Here is a 22,592-nt window from a genome sequence, read left to right on the forward strand (position 1 = left end):
CTTCATGTCAGATTGAGTATTGAAGAGATGGAGCATAGCAAGCTCAGCAGATATTGTTTTCCCACTTCCAGTGGGTGCTCCTAGGAGAACATTATTGTCTGTGTGATACAGGATATGAAAGATCTGCATGTTAAAGAAACTCATAGTTTTAGATCCAACTACAACTAAAAAACATCAACAAATATCAATAGAACTTGAGACATAATTTATTAAATCATACCTGTGTTTGTATCGGATTAAAATGTGAAAAATTGTACAAGGCTTCATAAATATTGTTTCCAAGTGCTGTCACAGGAAGAGGTTTTAGATCTAAGAGCTCTGTGTGTGAAGTACGAGCCTGAATGAAGCATAACCTTCAAATGAGACAAATTTTTGGGAAGAGAGGTTGTCATACAAAAGCCAAGAGACGAGCAGGTAAAAGAATGACAAAAACATAAGTACCTGAGGTAAAGCCAGATTATGAAAAGATATACAGTAGAATGCCTCGGCATGCAACCAAGAATCAGACACAGCACGGATGTAATATTGCGGAGGATGTGGTTCGAAAATTGGCACAGTGAAGGAAAGCTTCTGTGTTTCCCCTCTAGCCATTCGCTTTGTCAATGTAAAAAGCTCTGAGTGATAAATGTGGTCACTCTCAGAATCCTGTTAACAATAGTTCCTCCAGTTCACATGTAGTACAATTGCATCTAATAACAAGTATCACATAATAAAACCATAAAACAAAGAATTATCGTCACACCATACTAAAAACTACAGAACAATTTTCAATTAATTTTTTTTTTCCATCATATGGTAATTACTTGAACAAGTGTTTGATCTATAAAATTTCCAGTGGCATAAAGTTGGGAAATAATAGAAACAAATTGAAATTTTAAGATAGCATAAAAGTTGGAAATTTCAAGATACTTTAATTAACTTAATAACATGTCCATTTAGGCATAACTTGAAAATCGAGACTTACAGACAGCAAGAATATTATTTTACAGCACCCAGAATTAAAAGTGACCTTCAATGTCACTTTTAATTTCGCATCAAATCAGAACTCCATGACTACTTTTTAATTCAAATAGCATTGGATATTGAAGTAAAAACCTGAACAATAATCCACCAACGCTGCGCAGCACCATGAAAATGATCTTTCCATGTGAACTCTGGAGTTATTGCCAAACCAATCTGCAAATTGCAAAGTTATATATTTATATTTAAAAAAAAAATCATATTCGACTAAGAATCTTCAAGGAATTCAAACCTAAAAAGTTAAAGATAAAGAATCAAACTGAAAATTTTGTAAAGTTATTTCGACAAAATGCCTCACCTTGATTAGGAATCTTCAATACTAACAATAAAAGTCCCAAAAAAAAAAAATTAAAGATAAAAAGTAATATGTATACACTGTGGCTACCTTTAAAACAGTTCTGGTGATTGGACTCACAGTAGCAGACAACTGGATTGAAGGGAAATATCCTAAATATTGTTTCACCAACTTGTATCACCCAAATAAAAAAGGTTAATTAAACCCAAAAAGAATTATAATAAAAATAGTGCATTGGAAATTTTAAAGCACCCTTCTATTAGAAAAGCCATACCCTTCCCCCAGGAGTATAACGAATCAGCGCCCCAATGTCTTTTTCCTCCATCTCTTGCAGGCGATCTAGGTCAGCCCCCCGTTCTTCAAGTTTCCTCAATATCTAAACGAATTAAGAGAAATCATAAAAATATGTTAAATGATAAATAGAATTTCAAGCAATTATTGAAGATAGTAAATTGTTTGACAAACTTCTGCCGGGAGCTCCTTATCAAATTGTCTGAGTGGATGTTGATGAGGCCAGATTTGGCGATCCACAGCCTTGCAATATTCCAACATGAACAAAGACATCTCACACCACCCTCTACGCAAACAAGTCTCAAATAAAGCCCGCATAATACGAGCCAAACTTGCACTAATATAAGCAGCATCAGAGACTAATGAGAATGTATCTATCCACCCACGTGATATGTACAACTGAAAATTAGAGAATAAAGGCATAAGCTGTCAAGTGTCATAGTTTGTTCTACTTTGAAATCAGTAAAAACCATCGACACTGATGTTAACAAGAATACATGCCTGAATAAGAATTGAGATTTTCCCATGTTTGTTTGAAGGACCACCTTTAACTTCTACTGGGCATAATGTCTGTACTAATGTCTCCAACTCATTCTGCTCCTCATCTCGAACAACAATATTTTCAAACTCAGAAGAGTGGGAAACCATTTCAATTACCTGTAGTGGCAGCAACAATGCACTAATATGACAATAAGCAGATAATGGATACTTAAAAAAAAAATGATAATCACTCATCACCAAGAAACAATAATAACAAGCAATTGTTGGATTTTCAATATCCTGCCAGCATTTCAATTATATATTCAAAAATTTTAGAAAAATCTACAAATATAACAAAAAATAAATAAATAAAAGATGAAAACATTATAAAAGTGTGATAGCATAATTAATAACCTCACTGTCATTCATGTGGCGTCTCAACATTTCATTGTATGTTTCAACACTAGAATATTGAATATAAAAATGGCTGGCAATGCGACCAAGCTCTGTACAGTAAAAGTTGCCACTTTTCTCATCAAACCGCATCATTTTAGCTTTGTCAAGTGCACGCGCAGCATCGGTTACAAGAGCTCTTTGCTTTAAACTTAAAGACGGATCTGCAATTACCTGTCAAATACAAAAGTATAGGATGTTGTATAAAAAACATGTTGTCAACCAATAGAAACATGAGAAGAATTTTGAGAGCCAGGTTAGGCCAGTATCGAGAGGATGATCAGCATCTTGGTGGATCAGGCATATGACTTAGATCAAGAAAAGTGTCTAAATGAGATAATTTTATGCTCACCACTTCACCTTATTAGACAGGACATTGTTAACACGTAAGCACCTTATCTAATACTGGTTACAGGTATTTGAAAGCACAACTAAAGAGGTAGAACAGTGACCTCGATTCCTTATTTTATTTTTTCAACTCCTGCCTGATGGAGCAATGTTACAGTGGCAAATGCACAAGATAGATTAGAGAGGAGCTGATAGTTTGATGTGTTCAGTTTCATGTTAAGTAGATAAAAATCAGCATTTTAGTTGGATGTTAAGGCTCATAAGGACTCAATAAAAGAAGTCTATCATATCACTTAATGTTAATGGTTCTCAGACTCACCAAAGGAGTGTTTCATACGAGAACAACAGGAATCAGAAGACGAGATGCAGGATCGTTGCAATAATCAGTGAGGTCTGACATACCAATTACCCAGGTCATAAAAGCAGTTCTTCTTTTATAAGTTCTACAACATCTAATTCGAGGACTCAATAATGCACAAGCAGCAGCTATTTACCTCAAAAACTCTGAAATTCAACATATCTTTTCAAGTACGTAAAGCATAAGTAAAAACAGCAACTGCATATAGTTGCCGTACTAACTTTTGAATCTAATAAGAAGTCCTCCTATGCAAAACATCTAAAAAATTCCACTAGTCTGAATTCTACCCTGACAAAGGTTGGCTGCCAAGGAAAAAGATACTGTGGTTTTGGCTACCCCCATAAGATGTAGTTTTCACAGTCATTACACCATGGCTCACAATCCAGAGTTTGCTCAAGCATGGTTATCAGTTCATCTATTAACACTGAAACTAGGGGTCAAACAGTCAGATGCAGAAGAGTAATGATACATACAGTATAGGACAAGTGGCAATGATATAATGTCCCCACCAGTTTGTACAATTTTAATCCGTACAATGCTTGTAGATATATCATTATTGGATGCAAACTAGGTTTTGAAAAATAGAATTTTCAATTAGCAAGTAACGTGTATCAAGAGCACTGCAACTCTTAAAACTCACATCCAGACTGATGGCCTCCTCTTTTTAATATTTAGGAGCAATTTCTTATCACCCACCCCTGATATAACAGTCACTGGTATGATCCTCAGATCTTTCATCTTTCCTAGAGTTTGTAAGACCAAACAGCAGAATTGATGAGATACAAATATGCACAAATTCTGTCTCTTAAACCCCACATAAGTGTGGATGTTAGTAGGTAAATTGGTAGAAACTCTCGAATGGTGGGGAGGGGGCTCCATATGAATGGTCTCCATTCATGCATCACTTGGAAAAGAGAGAAAAATGAAAAAAAAAAATGGTGACAAAATTGTTTCATTTGACAGTTAATTGGTAAATCTACCACATACAAGTTACGAAACATTATTTCATCAGTTGAAACGATTTCTACCAGCTAACCTATTGCTGACATCCCACATTTTAGACCTGCTCATGAACATTTTCTTCCACTTCTGTCAAGTTCTGTAACTTTTGGTGTTGAGAGGAAATTATATGCCTCAATCACATGGCCAAACATCTAGAAGACCTAATAGTGCATAAATTTCCTCTTCCAGACAGGAGCCTCGCATGATGGCTTGCCCCTTAGCATTTATAAATGATGAGATAAGCTATCTTTTGGACTCCTTAGTGGATAATTTAAGATTAACAGAACCAAAATTCTAATTTCACATAGGTGAACCAATTAATCGGCCCCCCCTCCCAAAAAAAAAGAAAAAAAGAAAAGCTGATAAAAATCTATCTTATCTAGCTCAGTTAATCCACTTCAGTTACATCAACAGACGCGTATTTACAGAAAACAGAAATGTATAGACCATACCTCGTCCCATCCTATACCATATGCCAAAGGATTTAATTTCATCCGGATAGAAAGATAGGTATAACCAAGCCATGCACAAGCTTCCTTGACATTGGTCACAGTACCCAATGCCACCTCAGCATTTAGATTATCTTTCAAGGAACTAATAAACTGCAAGCATGAAGAAAACATTGTAAGCAAACAGAGAAGAGTACTCAACATAATATCCTTCGGATTTATCCAGAGAGGCAAAAAAGTAAAAAGTAAAAAGTTAAAAGGAACAAATAGAAGTCCAGCAGAAATCTCATGCAATAATATTCACAAAAACATATAATCCTTTTCATTTTAATCCTATTCAAAATGACAAATTAGTTTACAATAAAGCACCATCATGTTCTGTTCATACTGAATAAATTTGCAGGGTTCTGTCCCTTTTTGTCAGTTCTGTAACCAAGGGATAACCACTTTTTCGCCCTCTTAATTTGATTTAAATATTTATTTGATGACCTAAAAATATAAAGCGAAGCCAGTCCCTGATTTTCAGCATCTTGTTATGTCTTATCCAGACTTTTTTGAGCACTAAAGATCTTAAACATAATCATTGGAAAACACTCCTTAGTAAGTAAATTTGACCAAACGCCAGAACAGAGAACTTCCATTTGTAACAGCGAACAAATATGCAGTAGCAAGATGATCATTTTGGAAGCATAATAGATAGGACAAAGTAAGTAATTCCACTACACAGGCAAGCCATCCAGGAGCACTCTTTGAAAAGATGATAAGGGGTGACAACAACCCAAAAGGTAAGTAAATCACAGTGTACAATTCAAAACTTCTGCACCTAAAGCATCACGAGTTTTTCATTCTTTTTGTCAGTAAGTGAGCTTGTCACATGCAAGAACAGTCTCTTGAATTCAAAGGGAAAGTTCTTAATACGACACATCAAAATTACTTTTTCCTGAAGTTATCTCACCAGCACTCGCAACAATCAACCATATTAAAATATACAAATATTTGTGTGCCTAAAATGATAACAATGCATTTAGCATAATTTTGTAGATGCTGAAATCAATCAACATCCAAGTACTTACCTGACTTTCTATTGGCAGTTGACTTGTCAGCAACCGGAGATAGTAAGCCAATTTATCATGAGAGGTGATTATGATGCCTTCACCACTTCTGTCAAACTGAGGTCTCCCAGCCCTTCCAAAGATCTGAAAAAGCAGTACAAAAAGACCATAGAAGACAGATACACTGCAAGTCAAAATCTAATATCAACTTATTTTTGTATGTATTTTTGAAAGGGAATTTAGGCCAACCTGCATAACATCAAGCATTCCCAGGTCTCGCCACCCACCAGCCTTTGGATCGTATAATTGGGTCCCCTGGAGGATGATACAAAACAGATAAAAACTAATGATACAAAGAAAGCTATTGGAAACTTACCACTGAAATTCAGTCAAATGTACCATCTTTCTAGAAACCAAGCGCAAGCAAGAAAATTTTCAGAACAATATAATTTTTTTTTTCTTTTTTGAGAGGAAACAGAGATACTTTTTATAGAATAATATAAGAGAATTAATATTACAAAAGTGAACCGGAGGTCCACAACCTAAAATCTTCCTTACAGTGTAAAACCCCAAAATCTATACACAAAAAAAAGAACCTTTGAAACCGGAGATATGGGAATAAGAATCCAAACCAACAAAATTAACCCAAAAACTGCATCACAATCAAACTGAATTAAAAGAATGGGGAATCTGGAAAATCCTTGGAAGTCGACAACCAGATTGAAGAAAATAATCAAATCTTGTCTCATATAACCCATTGATATCTTCCTCTCTTTACCCTAAAAAAAACGACTATTTCTTTCTTGCCAAATCACCCAAAAGAGAGCTAGGACAACACATTTCCATAAAGTTGTATCTTTCATTCCTCCTCCGAAAGCAAAAATATTACCCATCAACAAAGCCTCACAAGAGGCTGAAGCTGCCAAAAAATATTAGCTGCAGCACATAAACGAGCCCATATAGAGGAGGCAACATCACAATGAAGAAAAAGATGGTTGCTGGTTTCTTCATTCTTTCTGCACATAACACCCCAGGAAGGTGAAAGACATATCTTAGGATTTCTCCTCCAATCTTCTCTCTAGTCTTAATTATTCCAAGAGCTACTGTCCATGCAAAAATTTGGACTTTAGGAGGAACAGTTACTTTCCAGACCATCCCAAATTCAATGAAATCAAGATTAGAATTGTCTTATACCAACCACGAAAAGTATTGACTTGCAAGAGACATAACTTCGAGATTCTATCATCATCTTTACCAGAACAATATAATGTCATCTACATTTAATCTTAATACCCTAGACATCTGCTTAATAAAAAACTCAGAATTCTGACTTTGGTAAGAAAAGTTTCTCACGTGCAGGTTTCAAACACTTAGTTGAGCAAATTAAGGGTCAAGCCATCAAAACAAGCTGACCGCAAGGAGATTCTACATTTGCACTGGTTTTATTTTTAGAAGAATGAAGTTAAGAAACCAACACTCAACTCTTTCTTAATTTTGAAAACAGAGTAAAAAGGTATAGTAGCATAAAGCAGAAAAATCGAGGTAAAATTTTACCCACAGTAAGTTCTTTCCCTCTTCCTCTTTGATGGATAAAAATATCAAGATATATCAATATAATGAAGAGTCTGTTTACTATTGCAGTGCTGTATACTTAAAGAGTCTGTTCAGTATTGAGCTACTGTGGGAAAAAACCTACAATTGTCCGCTGTTTGGTAAATCACTAGCTTTAAGATAGAAGTTGATGATGTTTGTAAACATAATTATCAAAATTTATCAAATAATATGATTTATAACATTCTTTTCAACTAATATTAAATTTATTTAAAAAAAAAAAACAGCTGGGCCAACTTTCAAAGCCAAACTGGCGCATTTGGTTTAGCTGCCAAAAATATGAACATATAAGATCAACGGATGTCCTTCATACACGTGGATAATATATCCCAGGTTCCTTGCACCTGGTTTCAACTTTCTCTTTCCAATAAAGCATATAATTTCTCAAGAAAGTACACATGCACAGACCTTAATGACAACAGTATGAGCAGGCAGATTAACACCCCATGCCAATGTGGCAGTGCAGACAAGCACCTGAAACAGCAAGTAACATCGTCTTACAAATTATTTTGGCCAAAATCCAAAATAACTCTCTCTCTCTCTCTCTCTCTCTCTCTCTCTCTATATATATATATATATATAAGTTATATATATAAAAGTCATATATATAAGTTGAAGAAGCTATACCTTCAAGAGTCCTTCCGAAAAAAGACGCTCAGTCAGACCTCTATCAGAACGTAACATCCCAGCGTGATGAACACCAACAGCAAGTCCAAAAAGTTCAATAAGATCTTTATTTCTGGACTTCATAACGTCCTTCTGAAACGCATAGAATGGGAAATCCATGACAAAAAGTTAACTGTGAATATGATGGAACCCCAAAAACAGTGAAGCATTTATGTTTCTTACCTTGATTAAGGAAAGCTGGGGATGTGTATCATTGTTAAAGACCTCGAGATCTTCATATCTTCGAGCAAGATCAACCTGTTAAAAATGACATATAGGGATGTATGAATAGCATGTATGTGCATTGATGTCAGTTCACACAATAAAAGCTCTATTAACAAATTGACAAAGATTACCAGTTTCTGAGCTGTTTTTACAGTATCCTTCCGTGAATGAACAAATACCATAGCTTGATGACCTTGCCTTAATGAATCAACAACCTAGCAGCAAAAGAGTATCATCAACTCAATAAATTACCATCAAAACCTCCAATTGCATATAGGAAAGCTAAGTTCTAAAGGAGAACCTTCTTATAGCATATTTCACTCAATAATTCATTTCGAGCTGCAAAATTCGGCTCACTAATTCCAATATACTGTTGTGCAAGTGGAATGGGACGATAACTAGAATCAAAGAAGAAGAGGCCCATCTCTGGATTCACTCTCAAAAACTGCGCAACCTAGACATCGTAAAAAGATACATAATTAAAACTACGGAAGTGAATGTGACATCAAAGCGATCAGAGCAAATGAACCAAAAAAAAAAAAATTGATTTCAACTAAATGGCCAGAAACCTCCAAATAATTTGGTAAAGTGGCTGACAGGCCCACAATACGTATCATCCTCTGTGTTGACTCCACCTGTCCAAATGAAATGGAAGCCGTGAGAAGAAACATCATAAAAATGCAAAGCATTAGTGACACCATCAGATATAGATTAAACCAATCAAGAGTACAGGATAGAAGAATTTGGCAGTTAAGTCCTTCAAGGATCTTTTCTTGCAAATCCTTTTTCAATAACTTGATTGATGATCAAGTTCTTTTGAACTTTCAGCCTGCCCATATGATTTGGAAAGCTAAAGTCCCAAGTTCAAATTTTTGCTTGGTCATTAGCTCTTGGTAAACTTGATACTGGTGACATTATTCAAAGGCGGAATCCTAATATGGCGAAAGTGCAGATCATTTGTTTTTGCATTGTCACAATGCTGCCCAGCTGGGGAAAGGATTGTTTCAGGCAGCTAAAATCTCTTGGGTGATGCAAGCTTCTACTATGTCTATGCTTTCAGAGTTTATTCGTGCTTTTGGAAAAGATGAAAAAGCTAGAGTGCTGCGGAAATGTTCAGTTACAGCCACCTTTTGGGTGTTTTGGATTGAAAGAAGTAGAAGGATTTTTGAAGATTCAGAGGAAGATATCATCTATTTGTGGGAAAGAGTGCGGTTATTAGCTTCTCTTTGGGCCTCGGTTACAAAGTAATTTCAAGATTCTTCTTTCTTCTTCATTCGTCTAAACTGGGAAGGGGTGTTGGCTTAATTCTGTGTTTTTTGTTATGTTTTTGTTGCAAAGCTTCCATTGTCTTTTAGATCCTATACTTCTATTGTTATCTGATTAGCTCTCAACTATATAGATCTATTAGACTCTTAGTGATCTTTTGGGGAGTTCTTTCCTTGTGGACTCATTTCTTTGCTTCCTATCAAAAAAAGAAAAAAAAAAAAGGTACAGAGTTACAAAAATAATAGTTGTTATCTAGCTTCAATTAGTCAACAGTTGTTAATTAACTGTTATTAGTGGTTGGGTGTCAGTAGACAGTGGTTAGATTAATTAATAGTTGGGTGTCAGTAGTTAAGTTAATCTATATACATACGCATGTAATTATTGTAAATAAAATAAGCTAAGAAATAGAAGGTCTTTTCTCTCATGGTATCAGAGCTTTAGATTTTCTGCCTAGTGTTATTCACAGCTTTCGTAGCGATTTTCTTCTCCGACCTCAATTGCCATTTTATTCTTGGCCTTCATTGCCAACTAATTCTTTCTGAAATCATGTCAGAAATGACCAATCTAACACCTCTTTCAACCTTATCCATTCTGAGAATCCCACCCTCTAGATTACCACCTCCAAACTTGATGGAATGAACTTCATATAATAGTTTCAGTCTGCGAAAATCTCCCTGAAAAAGTTTAAATATGTGAGTGAAATGCCACCGCATGAGAAGGATCCCAAATTTGAGACATGGGATACTGAGCATTACATGGTAATGTCTGGGTTACTTAACTCAATGGACAAGCTTTGGTGTGACTACTGCAATAAACAGAGACACATACGGGCTACATGTTGGGAGCTACATGAGAAGCCACAAAATGTGAAGCAACTTGGCAACTAAAGATAATTTCAGCCTAACTGGACAGACCGACCAAATCAGGCCTCAACTGTTGATGGAAGCAATGGACAAGCTCTGATAATTGTTGAACCAACTTGGCTGCTTTAATACCAAACCTAAACCCACCATTACAAGTTCTTGTTCCACGGCTTTCGCAGGTATAAAAGCCTCCTCAATGCTCCCATAACCTGATTCTTGTGCTGGATCATTGATTCAAGTGCTTCTGATCATATGACAAGCATGTCTAATATCTTTTCTGATTACTTACCATGTTCAGGTAGACTAAAAATTAAAGTGTAGCTGATGGGGCTTCTTCCTCGGTTGCTGGTCAGGGAACTGTCAAAATCTCAACTACCATAAACTTCAATCAAACTTGGATTATAATTTGTTGTCGATTGGAAAACTCATAAAAGACCTAAATTTTTTCAGTTAAATTTATTCCATCTGGTTGTTGCTTTCAGGTTCGATCAGGGAAGATGATTAGGGCTGGTAACCTAAGAGATGGACTTTACTACTTGGATGCTAATAGGAGAAGTGGTGAAGAAGAGCCTCAATGTCTAATCTCTCATCCAGACAATTTTGACCAGATTTATCTTTGGCATAACTGTCTAGGCTACCCACCTTTTACCCTTTTAAAGAAATTGTTTGCCAAGTTATTTTAGAAATTAGATGCTAACAGTTCACATTGTGCATCTTGTATGTTTGCTAAACATCATTGCTTTATTTTTCCAATAGAAGAGAGTCAGACTTCTACACCATTTAGTCTAGTTCATTCTGATGCATGGGGACCATCCTGTTTTACCAATATTTCTAGCCTTCGGTGGTTTCACCTTTATTGATGACTGTACCAGGATCATATGGGTCTACTTATGAAAAATAAGTCAGAGGTTTCATCCAGTTTTCCTTCATTCCATAAGTTTATCAAGAATCAGTTAAGGGTCTATATCTAGACTCTGCGATCTACCAATGAAAAAGAATACTTTAATCAAGAACTCAAGACATACCTATCAGATAAGGGCATTCTACATCGGTCAACTTACATTGATACACCTCAACAAAATGGTGATGCTGAAACAAAGAATAAACATCTCCTTGAAATTGCTCGATCCTTTTGCTCCAAGTTGGAGAATCGAAATGCTATTGGAGGGATGCCACTCTTACTACAACTTGCCTAATCAACAGAATGCCAACCAAAGTTCTTGTTAATCAAAGCCTTGTGAAGAAACTCTAACATTGTTTCCAAGCTTTCAGGGAATTGGATCTTTACCACTAAAGGTATTTGGTTGTGTGTCATATGCTCTTGTTCAACCCCATTTACGGAGTAAACTTGATCCTGGATCTGTGAAGTGTGTTTTCCTAGGCTACTCTCCAACAAAAAAAGGGGGTACAAATGTTATCATCCTCCTACAAAGAAGACATACGTTACTATGGATGTAACCTTTGTGGAAAGTCAATATTACTTTAGTAAGACCTATCTTTAGGGGGAGTGACTTAACAAAAGAGGAAGATAGGTGGGATTGGAATGTGAAGGACATTGTGCAGCCAAGTAACAAAGCAAACATGGAGTCAGCTATTGGAGAATTAAAAGTAAAAGTCATTAAGGATACTACCACAAAGGACCCTCCAAGCGTGGAGTCAGTCACTGAGGAATCATAAGTAACAGCCACTAGAGATCCTACCACAAAGGATCTTTCTTTTACTGTTCCACTTGAGACCACAATTCAGCTTAACTGCCACCACTCCAACCAACCTGAGTGTATTATTCCACCTAAAATACCCTCTTAACTGACAACAGATGCAAAGATAGATATTGAGGCTCAGAAAACACCCACTCTACGAACGTATTCCAGAGGAAAAGGATTGTCACTGCTTCCCATACTCCAATTGTTAACCTTGAATCAGGTAATGAAAACAATGCTTTAATTCTCATTCCTAATTCTCTTCCTCAAGATGATGTTGATTTACCTATTGCTTTAAAAAAAAGGGTTCAGAGTTGCACCCAACACCCTATGTCTCATTTTGTGTCTTTGCAAAACTTTTCTCCACAATATAATGCTTTTCTCACAACTCTGTTGTCCCAAACAGTTCTTACATTTGTTCAGGAGGCCTTAACCTCAAAAGCCATGGAAAAAGGCACTAAATGACGAACTAAAAGCCTTAGAGAAAAACCAGACATGGCAGATTGTGGACTTACCCAAAGATAAGAAAATTATTGGTTACAAGTGGATCTACATTATAAGATACAAGGCTAATAGGTCATTGGACGAATACAAAGCAAGACTGGGTGCGAATGATACACGCAACTTATGGAATAGACTATTATGAGACATCTACACCTGTGGCAAATATTAACACAATCTGAATTTTGTTGTCCTTGGCAACAATGAAGGAATGGTCGTTGTACCAATTGGATATGAAGAATGCATTTCTCCAAGGAGACTTGGAAGAAGAAGTCTACATGGATATTCCACAGGATACCGTGAGAACTTGAGAAGAAACAAAATATGAAAGTTGGAAAGGTCCTCTTATAGTTTGAAGCAATCACCATGAGCATGTTTTCGGAGGTTTAATAGAGCAATAAGAAATTGGGGCTATTTCCAAAGTCAAGGTGACACGCTCTTTTCATTAAGAATGCAATGAAAAAGGAAATTGCAGCCTTGATTGTGCATGTAGACTACATCATTGTGACAGATGATGATCACGATGAAATAGCTCGTTTAAAAGCCAATCTTGCAAACCAATTTGAAATTAAATATCTCAAAAACATGAGATATTTCTTGGGAATTAAGGTAGCTAGGTCACAACATGGAATCCACCTCTCTCAATAGAAATATACCCAAGATCTACTACAAGAAGTCGGATTGACTGGTTGTCGACCAATTGATACTCCAATTAATGCAAATCATGGACTTGGAGAACTAATAGAAAGAGAAGAACCTATGGGCAGAGAATAATATCAAAGAATCGTGGGCAAACTTATCTACCTTGTTGAAAGTCACAGATTATAGCCTAATTTTGCGTACATATATTTATTCTTTCCTCGTATAGCTTATTTTTTGTTAATTTCCTATAGATTCCTTATATAGCCTAGTCAGACTAGTATATAATGTAAAAATTGCAACTTCTATGAATGAGAAATATCTTCCCAATATTTTTTTTCATGGTATCAGAGCCCAAGTTAGGGTTTCTACACAAGTTTTTTTTGTCAACAAATTTTCAGCCGCCAATACCTTTAGGGTTTTATCTTGTTATGTGATTTTAAAATTCTGATTTAAAATGTCAGATGGGAGCAAATTCAGCTCTAGCATCAACGTTAAACATGTTCAAGCCAATAGTTCTGTTGAAAATCCGTCATTGCATATTACAACTCACAAATTGAATGGCCAAAATTTTCTACAGTGGTCACAGTCTATGAAGTTGTATGTGAAGGGAAAATGTAAAATGGGCTATCTTGATGGGTCAATAGACATACCAGAGGCTGACAACCCTTCGTATAAAATCTGGGATGAACAGAACTCTATGGTAATGTCATGGCTTATTAATTCAATGAATCCTCACATTAGTCAAGTGTTTCTTTTCTTACCGTCAGCACGAAATTTATGGGATGCAGCCACAGAGACATATTCTTATCTTGAAAATACTGCACACTTGTATGAATTTAAGTGTCTTATTCATGAAACCAAAAAAGGAAGTGACATTGTGGCTGCATATTACAATATCATGAATAGCTTATGGCAAGAATTGGATTTGTACTATGATGGAGAATGGAAGTGTGGAGATGACAGTAAAAGATTTAAGAGATTACAAGAGAAGGAGAGGGTGTTTGAATTTTTGGCTGGTTTGAATCCAAATTTAGATGAAGTTAGAGGACGAGTACTAAACAAAGAACCTCTTCCCGCAATTAGGGAAGTCTATGCATATGTGAGAAGGGAAGAAAGTAGAAGAAAGGTAATGATGAACAGTTCTAATACTGATAATTCTGCCTTGATTACTTGTGCTATTGATTCAGCATTGGTAAGTGAACAAAAATATATGAGCAAGAAGAAAAATGACAAGGATAAACTTTGGTGTGATTATTGCCATAAGCCGAGACATACCAAAGAGTTTTGTTGGAAGCTGCATGGAAGGCCTCAAAACTCAGGGACGGGTACCAAGTCTTTTGGACAAAATTCAAAAGGCTTTCAAGCTGCAACTGATAATGCCAATGCAAACTCAGGGAATCAAGGATCAAATATGTTCGCTGAGGAACAACTTGAGCAACTTGTCAGGTTCATGAGTCAAACACCTTCTGCTAATCTAGCCCAAACAGGTAATTTTCTAAATGCTTTCAGCATCTTCTCAAATACTTCTTGCCCTTAGATCATTGATTCAGGGGCAACTTGATGCAGCGTAAGTTTAATGTTCAAAATATTCCGTTGATTCTAGAGAATACCGGAACAAAAGAACAATTAAATTCACGTTGATTCAAAAGAATACCGCGAATTTAGGGGTTAAGACTCGTTGATGCCGCAGAATACCGAGAATTAACTGTTCAAATACTCACAAAGAGATTTGAAAATTGAAATATTATTAAACTCAAAATTCTCTGCCCTCAAAGGCTACAAGAGGGAGCTATTTATAGTAGTAGTAATTATCCTAATTCATGAAGTAAAACAAAATCCTAAATTGAAAGGGAAACAAAATTCTAAATTAGAAAGGAATTTAAAAGTCTTAAACTTTAGTTAATAAGGAAACTAATCCTAGTATAATATGAATTCCTACTCTTCATCACAACTGATCATATGACTGGTTTGTCCAAATTATTCTCTACTTAAAAACTTCTTTTTGGTTAACAAAAGGTGAAAATTGTTGATGGGTCTCTTTTTTCAATCGCAGGAAAAGGTTCAATTTCAATTTCTAAAAAACTGATCTTAAAATCAGTGTTGCATGTCCCTAATCTGTCTTGTAATCTTTTGTCTGTCAGTAAACTTACAAAAGACTTGAACTGAATGGCTAAATTTTCTCCTTCAATTTATGAATTTCAGGACTTGTGTACAAGAAAGAAGACTAGTTGACAAAATTGTTTCTCAAGTGCCTAGTGAGAATGAAATTAATTTGGTGCATCTCAGATTAGGACATCCAAATTTTTCATATTTAAAGATGTTGTTCCCGACATTGTTTAAGAATAAAAGTGACATTAATTTTAAATGTGAATTGTGTGAATTGTCCAAGCATCATCGTACTCATTTTCCTGCCCAAACTTATAAAGTTTCCTAACCTTTCTCTCTTATACATAGTTATGTATAGGGTCCCCTCTGTTTTCCCAATAATTTTGGAGCCAAGTGGTTTGTCACTTTTATTGCTGATCACACTCAGTTTGTTGGGTATATTTATTAAAAGAAAAATCTGAAGATTCTAAAATTTTTTAAATCTTCTATAAAGTGGTTCAAACCCAATTTCAAGTAAAAATTCAAGTGTTTCAAACTGACAATGGCAAAAAAAAATTTTCTTCTATGTTGGGAAATTATTTAACTAAGAATGGAATTATTCATCAATCCTCTTGTGTTGATACTGCCCAACAAAATAGAGTTGCAAAAAGAAAAAATAAACATTTACTAGAAGTTGCTCGATCTTTGATGTTTACTATGGGGGTATCAAATTATTTTTGGGGTGAAGCAATTTTAACTGCCTATTATCTCATAAATAGATTGCCTACTAGTGCTTTGAAGTTTAAAACTCCAATCAAACTTCTTCAGCAACTTTATCCCATGTCTCAGTCCTTTACTTCTCTTCCTCCTAAGGTTTTTGGGTGTGTTGCTTTTGTTCATGATAAGAATCATAACAAAAGTAAGCTTGATCCTAGGTCTCTTAAGTGTGTGTTTGTGGGTTATTCTCCTACACAAAAAGAGTACAAGTGTTTTCATCTTCCAACTAAGAAATATTTTGTAACCATGGATGTGACTTTTTTTTAAACCAAGCCTTATTTCTCCAAAACCTCTCTGCAGGGGGAGGAATATAATATTAAAGATCAGCTTTTTAAAATTTTTCCAAAATCCACACACCCAGATGAGCTATATTTCAAAGATAATATCAAAAATTCAACTCCTCCTTTGATAGTTTGCTCTCCACAAAATCTGCCACCTTTCAATAACAACCAGCAAGAACAATATTGTTCTTTCCCACAGAAACAGCCTGACCCAAGTGATGACCAGCAAGTGTCTTCACAAATTCAACCATCCACCTCACAAAATCAAGAGGATGCTCAAAAGCTAAAGGTGTATTCTCAACGAAATAAAACAGTTTGTACATCTCCTGACTGCCAAAATTCTAAACCGAACATAGAGTTGTTGGAAGACACAGGTACTGTTCAATCTGAGTTTGAATTTAAATTCTCTTCCATCACTTGATTTAGATTTAAATTTGCCTATTGCTCATAGAAAAGGTGTTAGAACTGGTACTAAACATCCTATTTCTAAGTTTGCCTATTATCATAGATTGTCACCATTGTTTAAAGCTTTTGCTATTAATCTATCATATGTAACTATTCCTAGAACAGTACAGGATGCTCTTGCAAATCCAAAGTGGAGAGAAGCGATTCATGAAGAACTGAGAGCATTATATAAAAATAGAACTTGGGCTCTTGCAGACTTGCCTTTTGGAAAGAAAACCGTGGGTTGTAAATCAGTATTTACGGTTAAGCATAAGGCTGATGGATCAATTGAAAGATTCAAGGCTAGGCTGGTGGCTAAGGGATATACTCAGACATATGGAATTGATTACCAAGAGACATTTGCTCGTGTATACTCAGACATATGGAATTGATTACCAAGAGACATTTGCCCGTGTTGCAAAAATGAACTCTATTCAGGACATACTGTCACTTGCTGCAAATTTAGAATCGCCACTAAACAGCTAGGTGTGAAGAATGCATTTCTCCATAGAGATTTAGAAGAGGTATTATGTTTGGAAGAAGAAAAGTTTGCAAGCTAAAAAAGTCCTTATATGGGCTCGAGCAATCACCAAGAGCCTGGTTTGACAGATTTGGAAGATTTATTCTCAAATGTGGATATCAACAAAGCCATAGTGATCATACCATGTTTCTTAAGCATGGTAAAGAAGATAAGTTCACTGTCCTTATCGTGTATGTGGATGATATCATCTTGACTAGAAATGACAGAGATAAAATTGAAAGACTCAAGATGTTGTCAACCAAAGAGTTTGAAACTAAAGACCTAGGTTCTCTGAAATAGTTCCTCGAAATTGAAGTGGCTAGGTCTCAAAAAGGGATATTTTTGTCACAAAGGAAATATATTTTGGATCTCTTGGAAGAAACTGGGATGTTAGGATGCAAACCTAGCGATGTTCCTATAGAATCCAATCATAGACTTGGGGCAACTACTAAAAGCAATTTGGTTAATAAGGAACAATACCAAAGGTTAGTTGAAAAGTTAATCTATTTGTGTCATACTAATCCAGACATTACATTTGCAACAGGTGTTGTGCGCCAATTTATGCATTTTTCTAATATAGAGAACATGGAAGTTGTGTTTAGGATACTGAAATATTTGAAGCCATCTCCAAGAAAAGGCATTTTATTTTCTAAGAATAATCACCTAAGGGTTGAGGCATATGCAGATGCAGATTTGGTTGGATCCTTTGTTGACAGAAAGTCAGCATTGGGTTATTGTACATTTGTTGGGGGAAATCTAGTTACTTGGAGAAGTAAGAAACAACCAGTGGTTGCAAGATCAAGTGCTGAAGCTGAGTTTAGAGCAATGACATTGAGGATTTGCGAGCTTATGTGGCTAAGAATGTTTTTAATGTAGTTGAAGGTGTGGAAAGCTGGGTCAATGAGACTGTATTGTGATAATAAAGCTGGCATTAGCATTGCTCATAATCCAATCCAATCCAATCCAACATGATAGGACAAAACATATTGAGATTAATAGGCACTTTATAAAGAGAAGCTAGAGAGAGGTCTAATAAGCATTCCATATGTTACTACTCAAAAGCAAGTAGTTGATATTCTCACCAAGGGATTATCAAAACAAGTTTTTCAATCACTAATTCCAAGCTGGGAATGACAGATATCTTCGAGCCAGCTTGAGGGGGAGTGTTGAAAGTCAGAGATTATAGCCTAATTTTGTGTACATATATTTATTCTTTCCTTGTATAGCTTATTTTTTCTTAATTTCCTATAGCTTCCTTATATAGCCTAGTCAGACTAGTATATAATGTAAAGATTGCAACTCCTATGAATGAGAAATATCTTCCCAATATTTTTTCTCATACCTATCTCACACAAGGCTAGACATTGCTTATGCCGTGAGTATAATTAGTTACTTTATGCATGCTCCTCTAAAGTCACACCTTGAAGCGATCTATAAGATTTTGTGGCATTTGAAGGGATTACCAGGTAAAGGCTTCTATTTCACAAGGGAGAAGAACTTCAACTAGAAGCTTACACAGATGCAGATTGGCCTGGATCTAAGATAGACTGAAGGTCAACTACCAGGTATTGTAAATTTATTGGAGGAAACATAATTTCTTGGAGGAGCAAAAACAACTTGTGGCGGCTTGCATTAGTTCATAGTTAGAGTTTCGCACCATGGCACACAGTATATGCAAGCTAACGTGGTTAAAGATAATTCTATCTGACTCGAAGATCAAGACAGAAAGTCTTACGATGCTTTATTGTGACAATAAGCCGCAATAAGTATTGCTCATAACCCTTTCAACATGACTGGATTAAGTAGGTTGAAATTGAGTATATGTAAGCTATCGTGGTTAAAGACAATTCTATCTTACTTGAAGATCAAGACAGAAAGTCCTACGATGCTTTATTGTGACAATAAGGCCACAATAAGTATTGCTCACAACCCTTTCTACATGACTAGATTAAGTAGGTTGAAATTGATACACTTCATCAAAGAAAAACTTGACTCGGGGAAAATTTGTATTCCATATGTTCCTTCCAAGAGTCAACTAGCAGATGTGCTTACAAAAGGACTACCCACTACCATGTTCCAGCATTTAATCAGCAAGCTTGGAACGCAAAGTATCTTTGCATGAGCTTGAGGGGGAGTGCTGGAAAGTGCTATGTTGGGAACTGTAAATATAACAGTTGTTATGTAGCTTCAATTAGTCAACAGTTGTTAATTAACTACTATTAGTGGTTGAGTGTCAGTAGATAGTGGTTAGACTAATTAATAGTTACGTGTTAGTAGTTAAGTTAATCTATATAATACTCATGTATTACTGTAAATAAAATAAGCTGAGAAATAAAAGGTATTTTCTCTTTAGTATGTATGTATGTATACATCATACACTACTGTACCTTAAACTTTCATATCATCAATAATCTAAATTTCTCATACCTTACCAACCAAAAACAAGAACAGAATTATATAAACACTCCCAATGAAGTGAAAACAACAAAATAATGCTCAGAATAGCCAAGCTACATATCTAAAATATCTGAATTCTCTAAGCTGGCAGAAAGGAGAAATGGTTAAATAAAGGCATGTGGATTCTTGGCTTCAAATGTCAAATAGTCATCAAAATCTGGGAGTAAAAGCAAGAACAAATTTGGCAGTCAACATCACAGCCATAAGTTACAATGGTTCCAGCTTAGATCAAACAACCGACAACCATTAAATAAAGTAATCAGAGATAAATTAAATTATATACCTGACGCAGGGTCCGAGCAACAAGTGCCTCTATAACAGGGCCTCTGTCATCGTTTAAAAGATGCACTTCATCAATAATTAAGAGCTTCACCAGCATTGAGAGGGACATGTCACTGCTCTTGCGAGTAATAACATCCCATTTCTCAGGTGTTGTCACTATCATCTGATTCACAAAATGTACATGTAGAAAGTTGAGGTGAAGCATTAATACTACAGATAGTCACAACAAGACAAAACATACTTAATTTGACAAGCAACCTGAGTTTCTTCAAGTTCATTCCTAGAAAGTTGCATGTCTCCAGTAAGCTCTCTCACAATCATATTTAGTGGGGACAAACGACTGCTGAATGTTCTTGTGACCTCTGCAGCTAATGCCTAGGAAATCAACGCATAGAATAAGGAATTATTATCTACCCAGAATCCCATATACATAAAAAGGATCCAAAGTACGGTACGACTGGGTTTTACCTTCATAGGGGCAACATAAACTATCTTAAATTCATCTTTATGTAAGTATCCATCCCTAAAGTGCTGTCCTATCTGCAAAAGAACATCTTTCGTTGACCTCATAAATTTCTCACATACATCATATGCTACAATATCATAAAGATAAATTCTATAACTTAATGTGATCAAATACAAAGCTAGCGATCTCAACACCTACACCTAAAACGAAACTTCAATATCCATGATTGCAGAGCCACTATTGATTGGATATGATATCAAATTCCTCATTTTTATTTCAGCTGAAAAGTTTCCTTATAAAATTTTTGAAAAAAATAAAGGCAGACAGAGAGAGAGAGAGAGATTTTAGTTTAAAAGTTCCACAAACCTAAAGCCAATATAATTTTATATATCCAAATGAAATCAGGCAAAAGAGCTCACAATACAACATTGGACTCCTGTCCCTGCAGCATATAGCCTCTCATTTTTTCGGAAGGCTACATACGGTTATTTCTAAGACTGAAAATATCACATGTTACAGTACCACAATAGAGCAAATGATCTAAATATCAATCACCACACCAGTAGAATAAAATAACCAAAAACTTCCCTTGTTTTAGTTAGTAGATTTAGATAACTAAAGAAAAAATGGAACTTCATTTCTGCCTATACATATGCAAAGACAACGACTCCACATAACTGAATGTAAACACAAAACCCAGTAAGAAACCATACAACAAAGACAATAAAGAGTCTTCCATCCGAAATCAAACAAAAATAAATAAAGAAAAGAAGAGAAGAGAAATTCAGATCACAAATAAAGACAGAAAGTTTCTGGTACACCCAGAGATTGCACACCTCATGTAGAATAGAAATCATAGCTATATTTGTTTTGCCAGCTCCAGTTGGAGCACAAACCTGTAAATGCATGAAAATCAGATTGGTTAAATCCCTCATACCACTATTGTTTAATATGTAACTACAGTGCTGATGACTCACTAGAATGTTCTCATTTGTGTAATAAACAGTTTGAAATATCCGACTCTGAATGCGGTTCAGCGATTTATAGCCATGAAAAGCAGCTTGAGCAAACTCATCTAATTCCTTTATCTCAATCTGACATGTTACAGTGAAGAAATGCAGTCAGAGAAGCATCAAGCTCAGCAAGTAACAGCGATAATAAAACAAGCAATGGGCTGACTAGCTTTACAAAAACTCAGCAAAAAGTAATCACATAACAATACATTAAACATTTGACCAACATCTCATTACTATAAAGAAGGTGGTAACATATTATTGCAATCTATTAGGCAATTTGTCTCAAATGAAAGTATTATCCCTAAGCCCCAGCTGACAGGTAATATAAATTCCAGGTAAACCTTCTATATATAATTGGCGAGCAAGGCTAAAATAATCAACTTTGAAGTGAGATTCACATGATGTCAAAAAACAGATAAACATGCACAAAATCTCCTCCTTAATGCCCATTTTTGGCTAAAGATGCCAATTTCCTGCTGCATAAAGCTCTACATAAATCTTGCTTCTTGCACTTAACCATTTGTCATCGCTGATAGAATTTACTTTGTTTCTTTAAGGAAAAAAGAGAAGGAAAAAATGGCAAATTTCCCCTTGTAATAGATATAGGCTCAATACTACAGTTTATTTAAAGTAAGGCTCAGAATTTATAGAGATTGGCCAACATAATATTGTGCTCAACACCCATGTTGGAAAATACCCTAAATCCCCGAGGTCCAGAGATAATGCAAACAAAAGATCCCCTCAAGGTCCTTCAACATTTCAAAGTTCAATTCTACATAATAAAAATAAACATTTCAAAATTCACGGACCTAGTAGGCATTTCTTCTTTTATATGGTACTAACTAAAGCTTTACAAACGTCATTTAAATAAATAGTTTCTAAACATAATTAAAACAAACTGGCAACCAAGTACTACACCAATAATTACTGTCAAAAAGTTAGGATTTTTCCGTTAGTTTGAAAGTCTTATCAGAATAAAGTTTTAGATAATTAGTTTAGTTTTAAAGTCTTATCGGAATAAAGTTTTAGATAATCATTTTTT

General features: G+C 35.5%; 1 protein-coding gene across 1 annotated transcript in view; it reads right to left on the reverse strand.

The window, feature by feature from the left end:
* LOC102616786 (DExH-box ATP-dependent RNA helicase DExH14) overlaps positions 1 to 22,592 on the reverse strand; it is a 41,096-nt gene that overhangs the window by 10,360 nt on the left and 8,144 nt on the right. The window contains exons 8-30 of the mRNA XM_052438636.1: positions 21,512 to 21,628; positions 21,371 to 21,430; positions 20,537 to 20,608; positions 20,327 to 20,443; positions 20,070 to 20,231; positions 8,820 to 8,885; positions 8,552 to 8,704; positions 8,382 to 8,465; positions 8,209 to 8,283; positions 7,987 to 8,118; positions 7,768 to 7,833; positions 5,998 to 6,063; positions 5,770 to 5,892; positions 4,700 to 4,849; positions 2,501 to 2,713; positions 2,108 to 2,263; positions 1,781 to 2,005; positions 1,590 to 1,691; positions 1,406 to 1,486; positions 1,096 to 1,176; positions 442 to 645; positions 221 to 337; positions 1 to 123 (exon numbers count right to left, since the gene is read on the reverse strand). Of these exons, the coding sequence (XP_052294596.1) occupies positions 1 to 123; positions 221 to 337; positions 442 to 645; positions 1,096 to 1,176; positions 1,406 to 1,486; positions 1,590 to 1,691; positions 1,781 to 2,005; positions 2,108 to 2,263; positions 2,501 to 2,713; positions 4,700 to 4,849; positions 5,770 to 5,892; positions 5,998 to 6,063; positions 7,768 to 7,833; positions 7,987 to 8,118; positions 8,209 to 8,283; positions 8,382 to 8,465; positions 8,552 to 8,704; positions 8,820 to 8,885; positions 20,070 to 20,231; positions 20,327 to 20,443; positions 20,537 to 20,608; positions 21,371 to 21,430; positions 21,512 to 21,628 (2,745 nt within the window). The remainder of the gene's footprint in view (positions 124 to 220; positions 338 to 441; positions 646 to 1,095; positions 1,177 to 1,405; positions 1,487 to 1,589; positions 1,692 to 1,780; positions 2,006 to 2,107; positions 2,264 to 2,500; positions 2,714 to 4,699; positions 4,850 to 5,769; positions 5,893 to 5,997; positions 6,064 to 7,767; positions 7,834 to 7,986; positions 8,119 to 8,208; positions 8,284 to 8,381; positions 8,466 to 8,551; positions 8,705 to 8,819; positions 8,886 to 20,069; positions 20,232 to 20,326; positions 20,444 to 20,536; positions 20,609 to 21,370; positions 21,431 to 21,511; positions 21,629 to 22,592) is intronic.

This window comes from Citrus sinensis, chromosome 3, assembly GCF_022201045.2.
Source record: "Citrus sinensis cultivar Valencia sweet orange chromosome 3, DVS_A1.0, whole genome shotgun sequence".
NCBI lineage: Eukaryota > Viridiplantae > Streptophyta > Magnoliopsida > Sapindales > Rutaceae > Citrus > Citrus sinensis.